The sequence below is a fragment of the Cystoisospora suis genome, assembly GCF_002600585.1.
Source record: "Cystoisospora suis strain Wien I chromosome Unknown contig_1378, whole genome shotgun sequence".
Lineage (NCBI taxonomy): Eukaryota > Apicomplexa > Conoidasida > Eucoccidiorida > Sarcocystidae > Cystoisospora > Cystoisospora suis.
This window is the reverse complement of record NW_027154178.1, coordinates 1-13,289: the sequence shown is the minus strand read 5'-3', so window position 1 is coordinate 13,289 and position 13,289 is coordinate 1. Positions and strand designations below refer to the sequence as shown.

Genomic DNA, 13,289 nt, shown 5'->3' with positions numbered 1-13,289 from the left:
GAGAAAGAAAGAAAGAGATAAAAGAGAGGAAGGAGATCAGAGAGAGATGAAAAAGAACGAGAGTAATTCAAGAGAAAAAGACCGACGTAGAAGGGTCAGACACACTAAAAGCTTCTCATGTACAGGAAAGCATATGCACATACAGATGCATATATATACCCAATATATATATATATATATCTGGGAACCTCCACATATACAGATATACAGAGAGAGGAGGCGATTTATGTATATATATATACATATATTCAAGTCCTTTTTCTCTCTATCTTTATATACATATATAGATATAGATATATGTACGACTGCGCCTACGTAACGTGGATGTATGTGTAAAGAGAGAGAAGGAGTAGAGACAGGCCAGGAGATTTGGAGAAAGAAGAAGAAGAGAAGAAGAAGAAGTGAGGGTGTTCATCATCGTCATTGTCACTAGTATCATCCCTCCTTGCATGAGACTAAACACTACGACAATACAAGCCTCAACAGATACACACATCTTCGTACATATATACATAGTCATATATATATATATATATATATACAGACATATATATACTATGTAAGATGCATATACACATTGAGAGAGATAGATCTATAGCTAGATGTGAATGATATTCTATAGATGAGCCTGGATAGAGAATAGTTAGAGACTGTCTATCTCTATTCATAGCTATCTCTCCCTCTCTCTATAGACCTACATAGATATCTATACACTCTTGTACTTATACCTTATATCTGTGTAGGGCGCATCTATGATCTGTTTATATCTATCTATCTATCTGCCTGTCTACATGTTTGCACATATGAAGGTATGGATGTGTTGAGAATAGCAAGAATAGGAATAAGAAGAAGAGGAAGAAAGAGANNGAAGAGAAAAGAAGGAGGGAGGACTGGGCAAGGGAGGAGGAGCGCTTGCGTCGTTTGAGAGAAGCGCAGAAGGAAGAGGAAGACGCCTACTTAAAGCTTAGGGAAGAGAGGAGGAGGAGGGAGAAGGAGGAGGAAGAGAAGCGAAGGGAAGATCGGGCTAGACTGCTTCGTGAAGAAGAGGAAGAAAGAGAGAGAGAGAAGTCTCCCTTTTTACCTCCTTTGATAGGCATCTATGGTGTGAAAGGTTTGTGGGTCTCCATGTGCTTCCTCTTCTATGTGGTCTCGCTTGTTATCCCCCCTGAAAGGTTTTCTCCTCATCATGTGGTTCATCCTTAGAATCTTCCACGCTATCTCCTTCTTCTTCTTATCAGTCTCTCTTCTCTCTCTCTCTTCATTCTTCTCCTTCTCTCTCTCCTTCTCCCCATCTCTCTCAGGACATCTTCTCTTTCTTTCTCGTACACAATCTCCTTCTCCCTCTTCTTCTACCACATCCTCCATTCGCTCCTTCTTCTTCTCTTCTTCTTCTTCCTTCTTCTCCTTCTCTCTTTTGAGTACGTCTGGATGATAGATATCTTCGTCGATCTCTGTATCTCTTGAACTTTCGCCATCATCGTCATCTCTGTTCTTTTCTTTCCCCTCCTCTCTCTTTTTCTGTCCTTCAAAAAAGAAAGAAAGATTCTTCTTCCCTTCACAAGACAAATGACTTTTCTCGAGATCTTGCAAGGCAGAAGAGAGCTCTTCATACCCAGGTAAAAGGAGCTCCCGAAGATTCGCAGAAAGTCTTAGATGAATGGAACACTCACGCGCAGGAGAACAAGGAGGAAGAAGAAGAAGAGCTGGGCGAGGAAGCGCACCTCCGCAGCAGGACCAGCAGCCCTTCTCTTCTTCTTCTTCTTGAGTACTCTCTTCTTCTTCTTCTCCTCTCTTCGGGTGTATACTTCTCATAGACGTGAGAGATGACAGCGAGGAGGAACAAGAAGAAGATGGAGACGCAGAAGAAGAGGAAGGAGCACCAGCTATTTCTTCTAGAAAGGTATGATTGCATGCAAGGTTTGACTCGAGAAGAGCTTCTATGAGATTAGCGTAATCTTCAACAGATACAACCGCGTCCTCGACATATCTTTTTCTTCTTCTGCTGCTGCTGCTCCTTCGTTCATCCATCACCATAATTCTTCTCCTATCTATCTTCTCCTCCCTCTTCGTACTCTCTTCCTCTGTGTTCTCTACATATGGGAAACCGACCTCTCTCTCTTCATCTCTCTCTTCTGGTAATTGGGTTTCTTCTCTTCTCTTCGATCTTTCTTTCTCTGCCTCTCTACCATCACGATTCGAGAGAGATCTATCATCGGAGAGGCTCCTGCCTGAATTAGAGAGAGAGAGACCATCTCCATCTTCTTCTTCTTCTTTCTCTTCTTTCTCATATCCCGAACTAGGGAATGAGAGAGAAGTTGCGCAGCGCCTTCTTCTTCTTCTTGGAGTTGCATCTTTCAGGCAAGAAAAGCTCTCTTTCTGACTAGACACGATGGATCTGTATGAAGAGGAACAGTCGCGAAAGACAAGAAGGAGGGACAACAAGAGGTGCTGAAGAAGAGCTTTCAGCTGTAAGTGCTCGACGGGCGAGAGGCCCCCTAGTAACGGGAGACCTTCCGGCTTATACAATGCCCCAAGTGCTTGCCTCTTCAAGAAAAGATGGAGATCCTCCTTCTTTTCCTCTTTGTGGTCTTCCTGTTTCACTTCTCTCTCTAGTAGGATCGTTTCTTTTTCTTCTTCTCTTTTAGAAGAGGGAAAGAGAGACGGCGGAGATGAAAGAGAAGAAGAAGAATGCCTCGTCTCTTCTCTATCAGATGCAGGGGTGGACGTAGAGAAGGCGTTTCTCTTGAAGTTTTCCTCTTGCTCTTCTAAGAGGGTTTGTAAAGAATCTTCTCTCTCTTTAGAAGATGAAAGAGGAGAAGGAGGAGAAGGAGAAGAATAAGAGGAAAAGAAGCTTGTGAACGAAAGAAGAGAAGACGAGGGTGCAGCCGTGGAGAGACTTAGCTGAGAAGCCGGAAGAAGATCCACATTAAGAGCACCTGACGATGAGGCGGATGAAGAAGAGATAGGGGGAGAGAGAAAAGAAGAAGAGGACGAAGAGGAAGAAGAAGGAAGTAGAGCAGCTCGTATATCGGAGATTTCTAGTCGGGGAGGTCCATGTCTAAGCGTCAAGCGAAGAAGAGACGTTGCGATCCTGACCACAGAAAGAAAGGAAGAAAGTTGGAGGACAAGAGAAGAAGATGAAGATGAAGAGGAAAGAGAGAGAGAGAGAGAAAAAGGAAGAAACCGCGAGACAAAAGAAGAAGAGCTCATGAGGAGAGAGAAAGAGATAGAAGAGATCATGAAGAAAAAGAAGAAGAAGAACTCGACAAGGATGGTTTCTATGCTTCTGCCGTCTTAGCGATTTATCTTAGTAGCACAATAAAACTCGAAGCAATCGATACAAGGAAAGGAGAGAAGAGAGAGAAGGAAGGAAGGCACAGAAGATAGGAGACAGATACATGATAGAGATAGATACAGACATACAAAGAGAGAAAGAAAAAGAAAGAAAGAGAGTGAACCTATGTTGGGAGCGAAGAGATGAATGAATATAGTGTGTAGAATCCTTAGATTTAGAAAGACTTGAAGAAACGAAGACTGCCTACGAGGAGGAGCACAGCAAAACAAAAAGAGACAGACACGGGTCACGTGATCTACTATATAAATATAGACTCATTCAAATGTGCATACGTCCACACCTATATCTATATCTATATATATACACGTATATATATATATATATGTATGTATGTCTATATGCATATATATATATATATATGTAGAGAGAGAGAGACTATCTGTATAGGGCTATATATCGGCATGTATCCAGGGGACGTCTTTCATGGACGTAGTTTTCTAACCGGGTGGCTAGCGGTAGACAGGAAGTCCAACGACAGCATTTGTCTAGAGCTGCAGATAGAGCTTTAACAGAATAGACCTCCTGGCCCGCTCGATCATACGCCTCAGCAGCCCACAGCATACCATCCGTCTGCTGATAGACAAGAGGACAAAAGAAGAAGAAGAAAGAAGAAGAAGAAAAGAAGAGTCCTTCTTCACCTTCATTAACAGCATCTTCACAGTCATTTCCTTCTTTCCTGTCTCCTCTTGAAGCGAGACTGATTGAAGAATGTCTTTTCGTCTTCTTGATCTGTATCTTATTATCATCAACACTTCTATTCTGTTCTTCTTCTCCCCCTCCTTCTTGTCTTCTCTTCTTCAACTCCACCTTTGCGCTATCTCTTTTATTTCCTTCTTCTCTCTCTAGATCAGAAGGAGAGAAGGAAAGACGAGAATTTCTCAGGAGAGAGTTATGAAGAGAAAGGCCATGAAGACGACGGCAGGGGGGGTCTTGAGAGGCGTCTCCAGATAAGAAGAAAGAAGGAGAAATGAAGAGAAGAAGAGAAACATCTTGACATTGAGTTCTCTCTTCTTCTTCTTCATCTTCTTCATAGGGAGGTGACGACGGGGTGCTTCGTCCTTTCTTGGAGCTTCTTCTTCCGTGATCCCCTTGCAGAGAAGGCTGGAGGAGGGAAGAGTTAGGTAAACAAGGAAGAGAGGCACGTCTCTTACAAGACCTTCTGGATGGAGAACGGAAGAAAAGATTTTTCCCCTCCTCTCTTAAAGATAGCATATGACTACCTTCTCCTCCTTCTCTCCCTTCTTCTTCTTTTCTTATGAATCTTTCATTCTTCTCTTTCTTCTCTCTCATCACATCGCTTTCTAAAAGTCCTGTATCTTCTTCTCCTCTGTTTACACTGTTCTTCTTTTCTCTCTTCTCTTCTTCTTCTTCCTTTCCATCACCCTTCTTCTTCTCTGTCATCCCTGCTGCAAGCCTTAGACCCCTCATCTTCTTCTTCTTCTCTACCTCGTCATAGTTAGCTAGCTCTCTTCTGCATCGACCATCTCTCTGTAGAAGTTCCTCTGGAGAGATTTCTCTTGGAATCTTCAGACCTTTACTTCTTGACAGCATAGCTACGTGTCGATCTAGAGAGCTCGTCACTGGAGCTATGCATGCATTGGCTAAAAATAATCCTAAGCCTCGATTCAAAAGAAGATTCTCCTGGAGGGACAACATCGATTTCTGACTTTCTCCTCCTCCTATCGCCGCTTCTTCTTCTTTCTCTTCCTCTTCTCTCTCTTCTTCTTCTTCTTTCTCATCCCTCTTCTTGTTAGATACAGGAGAAAACATGAGGAAATCTCGATGTGACTTCTTCGTCTTTAATTTCTTCTCTTCTTTTTCTTTCTTTTCTTCTTCTTCTTCCCTCCATTCACAGCAACTGTCATCTTCATACGCGAGGCGACCCAGCTCTTCTAAGAGCATCGACAATCCTACAGGATCTGCAAGAGGGGGAGAAGAAGAAGAAGACGCGTTGGAAAGGAAAAGAATCTTCTCTTGATCTTCCAAAAGAGAAGGCTTGTTCTTCTTCTTTTCTTCTTCTTCTTCTCGTTTTTCTTCTTCTTGACTACTATCGATATGAAAGTGAAGAAGAGCTGTCCGGAGATTCTGTAGGATGTGCCTCGCTCTTTCTCTTCTCTCTCTTCCCTGAAAGAGACTTCTACACACGCGCAACTGTAGTCCAGCGATATCTACTTTTCTACCCATAGAAACCTCTCCTAAAGAGTGCAAACAAGGAGATAAAGATAACTGTAAAGAAGAAAAAGGACCTCTTCGCCTCACAGAGCAGCACGACTCTCTTTCATCGTCTTCTCCTCTTGCTTCTATTCTCTCTTCTTCTCTCTTTTCTTCTTCTTGATCGTCATCTGCGGTGTATGGCTGTACATCTTTCTCTCTCCCCTTTTTCACCTCGAGGAGAGAAAGATCTTCCCGCCTTCTCTCTCCATCCATAGACCGAAAAGAAAAGGACTGATGCGAGACTTCTTCTTTCTCTTCTCCTGCTCTTTCTCCCGTCCGCGTATTCTGTATAGTCCGGAACATCTTGAATTTCATCTTGCCTTTTTCATTCTCTCTTGCGGCGTCTTCTTCTTCTTCTTTGGAAATTTTCTTCTCCCATGCCTTGAGAAACGCCTGGGCTCTCTCGTACCAGTCAAGACCTGATCTACTTCGTCTTATACACGATGCTGCTAACGTAGATATCATCATATCGAGTCTCTCTTCTTCTTCTTCTTCGCTTTCTTCTGCTTCTTCCTCTTCTTCTTGTTCTCGCCTTCTTTCTCTCTCTTCTTCCGTATCTCCTGTCTTGCTTCTTCTGTTGCCATGAATGGAGAAGCTGTCGTCGAAATCTCTCCTTAACAAAGACGAAGGAATAGGAGAAGAAGGTGGAGACCTTCTCTTAGACTTCTCATCTGTCGAGGTCTCTGAGACTTTTTCTTCTTTTTCTGTTCTTCTCTGGCTCTCTTTCTCTTTTTCTTCTTCTTCTTCTTCTCTGCTTTTAAAGAGAGAGCGCTGCGAAAGTAGGCTCTCTTCTCTTTCTCTTCTGGCGGGGAACCTTCCTCGGTACGTTTGGTCTTCTTCTTCAGCAGAGAGAGAAGAAGTGAGAAGAGAAAGATGAAGAAAGATACACGACAAAAGATAGTATCTTTCATGAGGTAGATCAGGAAGATTCGAAGAGGGAGAGATCTTCTTCTTCTTGTTCACACTTCTTTCTCTTTCTCTCTCTTCTTCTTCTTCGTTTTCTCCCTCTCCAAGCGATACCTTATAATCCGAATGGTGTAGAATATCCTTAACAGGAGGAGTCTTAAGAGAAAATTTAGAAAGAGGATTCTCTCCTCCTTTTGAATTTGCCACACAGAGACGGCTCTCTTCACTATCTGCTTTCTTCTCTCTAGCTCTTTCTTCCTTCTCTCTCTCTGCGTTTCTCCTCTCTTCTTCTTCTTCTCTCTCTCGTTGTTGCACATCGCTATCTGCAGAAGAACGTGAGAGGGACAGAAGACTTTCTCGTGCCCCGGAAGAAGAGGATGAAGAGGAGGAGGAGAAGAAGAAAGAAAGAAGAAAGCTTTCAGATGTGTCTTTCGTAGAAGAAGAGGAGGGAGAAATAAGAAGAAAAGCAGAAAGGAGTAAAGAAGAGATAGAGATGAAAGGAAGCTCGCATCCTTTACTCAGCCAAAAGAGATGGCTGAAGTCTCTGAAAAAGAAAAGAAAGATAGAAAGAAGATAGAAAGAAGAAAGAGGAGTGAGAAAGAAAGTACCAGAGAAGAAAGATCGGAAAGGGGGCATTCTTCATCGTAACAAGGGACATGGATTGCTAAAGAGAAGAAAGAAAAGGAGAGAAGAGAAGAATGGCTGACGAAAGAGAAAGGGAAGAAAAGAGAGAAAGAGAAGGCTTAAGATGGCTCGAGTAAGGAGGAGCCCACAATCGATATGAGAAGAGACGATGAAAAAACGAACATGCGGGGTGTGACATTTCAGGTGTATATACACCTGGTGTATGAATATGGCGATGGTGACAGTCATCATAAAAAGAGAAGTAATGAAATAGAAATCTTCTTCATCTACCCATAAGAAGCAAAGAGAAATGGAAGCTTTCTCTTTTCCTTTTTTTTCTTCTCTTCTTTCTTTCTTACCTGAGTAAGATTGACCTTTTCACCTCATCCATCCATCCATGACTACTCCCCGTATTCTTCTTTTTCTTCTTACAAACCCCTCTTTCTTCTTCTTCTTGCATTCTTCCTCTTCTTTCTTTTCTCTTTCCTTCTTCTTCTTCTTCTCTCTCAGCTTCTTCTCTCGTTAGCACCTCTCGTCTTCTTTCATTCTTCATCTGCTTCGCCTCCTCTCCTTCCTGCCTTTTCTTCTCTTTCCTGTCTCCACTTCTTTCTTCTTCTTTCTCTTCTTCTTCTTCTACCAGCTGAGGAATGACCCAAGAGATCTCCTGCTGCTCTTCCTTTCCCTCTACTGCTCCTCCACTCTGCAAACTTCGCCCTTGTAAGCCTTTGAGAGGATCGAGATCTTTCTTTCTTTTGCTTCTTTCATGTGTATCTAAAGAATGAGAAAGACAGGACTCCTTCATCGTGATAGGATCTGCAGCTAGAGTGAGAGGAGGAGAAGAAGAAGAGGATGAAAAGGAGAGAGGAGTATGGAGAAGGGAAAGGGAAAGAAAGAGATATTTCAAAGCAGATCTTGCCTCGTCTCGTGCAAGCTTATGTCTTTGTATAGAAGCGACCCACCAGGAGAGATCTAATCCTTTATTAGTGTCATCTTCGGGATCTAAAGGAAGAAGAAGTCTTTGAGAAGAAGACGAAGAAGAAGAAGAAGAAAGAGGAGAGAGAAGAAGAGATGACTCTTTTTCTCCCTCGTTTTCTTCCTTCGTGAGAGAGGGGGAAGAGACATGTTGAGAAGAAAAGGATTTATAGTTATGGAGAAGAGAAAGAGAGAGGGTCCATCCAGAGAGAAATGTTTCACAAAGTAACAAGGCATGCTTTGCTAGCTGTAGATACACCCGAAAATAAACCTCTCTCCAAAATTTCTCTCTACACCCTAGAGATCTTTTGACCTCGTGTAAACTGGCTCTTTTTCCTTCGCTAGAGGCGAAAAGAAATAGATATGGAGGATATTTCTTCTTTACAGAAGATGTCTTCTTCTCCTTCTCTTCTTCTCTCACATCGAAAGGCCCGAACAGACCGTGAAGAGAAGGGACCGTCGTGAGAGAGAAGTCTCTTCTTTCTCTCTTTTCCTCTTCTTCTACTCTCACGTCTCTGAGTATCTTCCTTCTCTCTATCTCCACCTCGCCTCTGTCTCTCGGGGAGAAGAAAGAAGATATGAGAGAAGAAGAAAGAGAAGAAGGAGAAGAGAAAGCTAGATCGTGGAGAAGAGAAGGAGAAGATGTTTTGGAGAAGAAGAGCAGAAGAAGAAGAGTCTCGTGACTTGTCTGAAGAATCGATAGAAGAGCATTCCCTGTATTTGAAGTGGCTTTGACCAGCTGAGAAACCGTTTCTTTCTTCTTTCTCTTCTTCTTCTTCTCCCTCTCTCTCGCTTCTTCTCTCTCATCATCTCTCTTCTTCTTCTCCTCACTCTCGCCTTCTTCTTCTTCTTTTCCTCCTCGTCTGGCGAGATGTTTCTTTCCTAATGATGCGCCGCGACCACCTCCTACTTCTCGTTGATCTTCTTCTTCTTCTTTCTCTTTTTCTGTTTCTCTCTCTCCTTCTCCTTCCCGTCTTGTGAAGACCCTCAAGGCTTCCGTTCTTCTTTCGTCTGCTTCTGAAATTTCCAGCCGGGTCTCTTTACTTCTTGCTCTATACCACGCCCGTGATAAGATACGACTGAATCTCTGGCTAAGAGAAGAAGAGAGAAGAGAAACCTCGCATGCAGCCATGTACACAAAAGGAGAGACACAAGAAGACGAAGAAGAAGATATCTCTGTCTTTCTCTCAAGTATTTCAATCCTATTTGGATGAGAGGATAGGAGATCATGAATAGCATTCTCATTCTCATCTTCTTCTTTTTCTTCTTCTCGTTGTTTGTCTCGTAGATTTCTCTTCTTCAAATCTTTGAGAAATCGCTTCAGGCTTCTCTCTTCATCGTTCTCATCTTCCTCTCCGATAGCTCTTTCTTCTTCTTCTTCATTCTCTCTCTCTCTTTCTTGGTCTTCTTCTCTTCCGTGTCCTGCAGTCTTGACTTCTACTTTTTCAGAGTGTGTAGCCCCATGAAGGGGGGGGAGAAGAAGAAGAAGAAGAGAGAGAGTTGTTTCTTTTAGAGCTTGAATGATATGAAGATAGGTCTCCTCTACTAACCTCCATACATGGGGATTCTCTAGTAGTCTCATAGGAAAAGAAAATGAAGAAGAAGAAGACGACATCGTTCTTTCTTTCTCTTTCTCCTCTTCTCCTTTCTCTTCTTCGTTCTGACTCTTCTTCTTCTCTTTCTCTTTCTCTTTCATATCTTCTTTCTCTGCTTCCTCATTCTTTTGCGTGTGGCTTCCGTTCTCAGATATTTCGCCCCTCATACAGGTCTCTAGGATGTGCATTTCTGCATCGACGCATGCAACTAAGAAAAGAGAAGGACAGATAAGAAAGAAAGAAGATCTTTTCTGCTCCTCCTCTCGGAGATATTCGAAGATAGAAGAAGAAGAGGAAGAAGAAGAAAGAGAGGTATCTTCTTTCTTTTGTTCTGTCCCTTCTCCTTCTTCTTCTTGATGGAGAGTCCGAGATAGGAGATTCTTCTTGTGAAAGGAGGAAGAAAATCGACCTCTCGATATTTCGCCTATTCTCCTTCTTCCTCTTCTTGTCCTTCGTGAAAGAATGTCTTTCAAACTCTTCAAACCGCTTGAAAAGAGAAGAGAGGAGGTGTGGAGAAGATCACCCTCTTCTTCTTTTGCATGGAGAGAATGATGAGACCTTTCTTTTTCTCTCTTCTCAATCTTGATCGTCTCCCCTCTCTTCATCTCCTTCATCCTCCTTCTCTCCATGCTAGACTTGGCTTCTTCTTCTTCCTCTTCTTCTCTCACCTTCTTCAGATCTAGAGGCGAAAGAAAAGAAAAAGAAGAAGACTTTCTTTCCATACAGCCGTGTGCGACTTCAAGGTGGATAGATAAGAAGTGAGCCTGAGAACGTAGACATCTCTGGAGAAGATTTCTTACTCTCTTACCAGCTACTTCCATTACAGGAGCGACCTCTCCATTCTCTCTCCTTGTCTCTATCATATCTCTTCTTATCTCATACATGCATTCCATGAGAGAAAACCGATAAGGCCTTGAGGGTCTATCTTCTTCTCTCTCTTCCTTCTCTTGATCGAAGAAATCTTTCTCTTCTCCGACTCCCTTCTGCTGTGAACTATTTCTCTCTTTTCTTCTCGTTCGTCTTTCGTCCTCTACAGAGAAGAGATCGCAAGCAGCTAATTGACTGAGAGAGAGATATCGAGGGGGTGGACAAGAAGAAGAGGATTCAGAGATAGGAGAGAAAGTCTGGAAAGAGAGAGATGAAGAAGGAAGTGAGAAGGTATGTGTCTTTATGAAGAGATCAGGAAATCCTAGATCTACAGCTAGAGTATAGAGAAGGAGTGGATGAAGAGATTGAGACAAATCAGAGAGACAATTAGGTGTCTCTCGGAGAACTAGAAGATAAGCTTGTAAGCGAAGAAGAGCTTGCTGAAGAGATTCGCACGCAGAGAGATAGATCTCTAAGCATCGAGCATGTAAAGAGAGAGAAGAGAGAGAAGGATAGAAAGGCTGATAGGATGGCGATGGTGCGGAGAGAGAGACGCTATAAAGCAGAAAGTTAAAGATTCGATCTGACCGCTCGTGAAGGAGATGTGGAGATAAGCAGGCATGTCTCTCTTCAAACGATGCTGTGGAAGAAAGGAAAGACGAAGAAGAAGAAGACGAAAAAGAAGAAGAAGAAGAGGAAAAAGAAGAGGTTGGAGAAGAGTCACGAGAGGGAGCTGAAGATCGAAATTGTTGAGGGAAAGAGGAGGAGGAAGAAGAATTAATGAACGAAAGAGGACGACGGGGAGAGACTGAAGATGGGAGAGAAGAAGCGTGAGGTGTATCTGTAGAAAGAGGAAAGGAGAAAGGAGAAGAGGAAGAAAGAAGAGGATTACCTGCGCATTCATCTTTGCTCATTGACGAAGAAGCGGAAGAGGAAAAAGAAGAAGAAAGAGGAGAAGAGGAGGAAGAAGAAGATGCTGAAGAAGAAGAAGAAGAGGAAGAAGAAAACAATCGAAGTGGAGAAGGTCGAGTAAGAGAGGTAGAGCCGCTACTAGACGGGTCTTGAGAGGAAGAAAGTAAAGAAGAAGAAGAAGAGGAAGAAGAAGAAGAGAATGTCTCTTTTTTTTTCCACGAAGATGAAGGAGAAGACGGGGGATGACGAAGAAGAGGAGAGAAAGAAGAAGAAAGAGGAGATAATGTATTTCTATCATCTTCATCCTCAGTATCAGACAGGATAAGAAGAAGATTCTTCTTCTCCTTCCTACTAGGGACAACCGCATTGAGTCTCTCTCGTTGCTTAGCGCTCAGAGAACGCCCTCTAATCCACCTTCTTTCATGTAGAGGAGAAGAAGGAGAAGAAGAAGAAGGAGATAAAGAAGAGAAGCTTTCAGCAGGTCCATCTCCATTCCGTCTCTTGGAGAGAGCTCTCTCTTTATCATCTTCATTTTGAGCTAAACCTCTGCTAGGAGAAAGAGAAAGAGAAAAAGAAGAGGAGGAGAAGGAGCTAGAGAAAGGGAATCGCCTATGACGATGAGATATGACTGGAGATGTATAGGATGAAGAAGAAGAAGAAGAAGGTGAGAAGGTGTCTTCTCTTGTTCTTTCTCTTCTCCCTCTTCTTACTTGAGAGAGAGGTAACACTGGACTCCTGGGGCTCTGAAGAGTTTCTTCATCTTTACCGCCTCTTTCTCTCTCCTCTGGACCTTCTTCCAGCTTTCCACGGCGATCTTTCAAACGAGGGGTGCGCATAAGAAGTGGAGATTGCGAACGATCATCTTCGAGATGACGAGAAGAACAACAAGGAGAAGAAAAAGGAGATAAAGAAGAAGAAGAAGAAAGGGAAGGTGTTCTTTCTCCTTGATCGGTTGCTTTTTCTTCTTCCTCGTCACTGCTATCTCGATTGTCTTGATGACTGAATTTCGCAGATTCCTGTCCGCGAAGAAGAGAAGAAGGAGAAGACACATCTCTTTGTAACGTCATTCTTTCTTCATAACTGAGGAAATCTTCATTCAATAGAGAGGAGATAGGTTTCCTGCTACATCGAATCTTTTCGTGGGGATCATGACCGTCATCCGTTGAGGTGTATGTACACTCGAACTTGCCTCTCATTGAGGGAGACTGAAGAGAAGAATTTCTTTCGACACCATTCTCTTTATCAAGTAAAGTGACGCTTTTCTCCTTTCCCCTCCGCTGCGATCTTGAAGAAAAATGCGGAGTTTTCTTTGAGTTGACTATACTACAAGAAGAAGAAGAGGAAGATATGAGAGATGAGGGGAGAGGAGAAAGAGAGAAAGAACTCTTTCTCTTCGTCTCGGGTGTCTGAAGTGTAGGATCCTCTCTGTCTAGGTGGACGGAATCTTTCAATCTCTCTTCTTCTTTTTCTACTAGTTGCGGGTTCACGTCTTTCTTCTTCTCTTCTTCTACAGAACGCCTTCCTATCGCCACACTCTTTGATATGGAAGAAGCTTCCCTCATCACCTCTTCTCTCATACAAGACGCAGACAGAGAGGAGGAGGAAGAAGAGAGAAGAGAGGTAGGAGCAGTGAGAGGGGAGGCGCTAGTCGAGAGAAGAAGACGTAAGAAAGGAAGAAAAACCTGTTTCGAAAGAAAAGCAAAATGAGAAAGAAGAAGAGAAGAAGAAGAAGAATTCTGCTTCTCTCTTCTAGAGAGACGAGTACGAGAGAAAAGAAACAGCCTGTAAAATAGAAAGGAACACATAGACGACAAAGACAGATAGATAGATTAGAGAGAGAGAGA

General features: G+C 42.8%; 1 protein-coding gene across 1 annotated transcript in view; it reads right to left on the bottom strand.

Moving 5' to 3' along the window:
* CSUI_003171 (peptidase family c50 protein) overlaps window positions 1–13,226 on the bottom strand; it is a 23,725-nt gene extending 10,499 nt beyond the window's left edge. The window contains exons 1-3 of the mRNA XM_068063369.1: window positions 7,459–13,226; window positions 3,798–7,019; window positions 1,082–3,091 (exon numbers count right to left, since the gene is read on the bottom strand). Coding sequence (XP_067924654.1) covers window positions 1,082–3,091; window positions 3,798–7,019; window positions 7,459–13,022 — 10,796 coding nt within the window. The 5' untranslated portion in view covers window positions 13,023–13,226. The remainder of the gene's footprint in view (window positions 1–1,081; window positions 3,092–3,797; window positions 7,020–7,458) is intronic.
* Window positions 13,227–13,289: the final 63 nt, after the last annotated feature.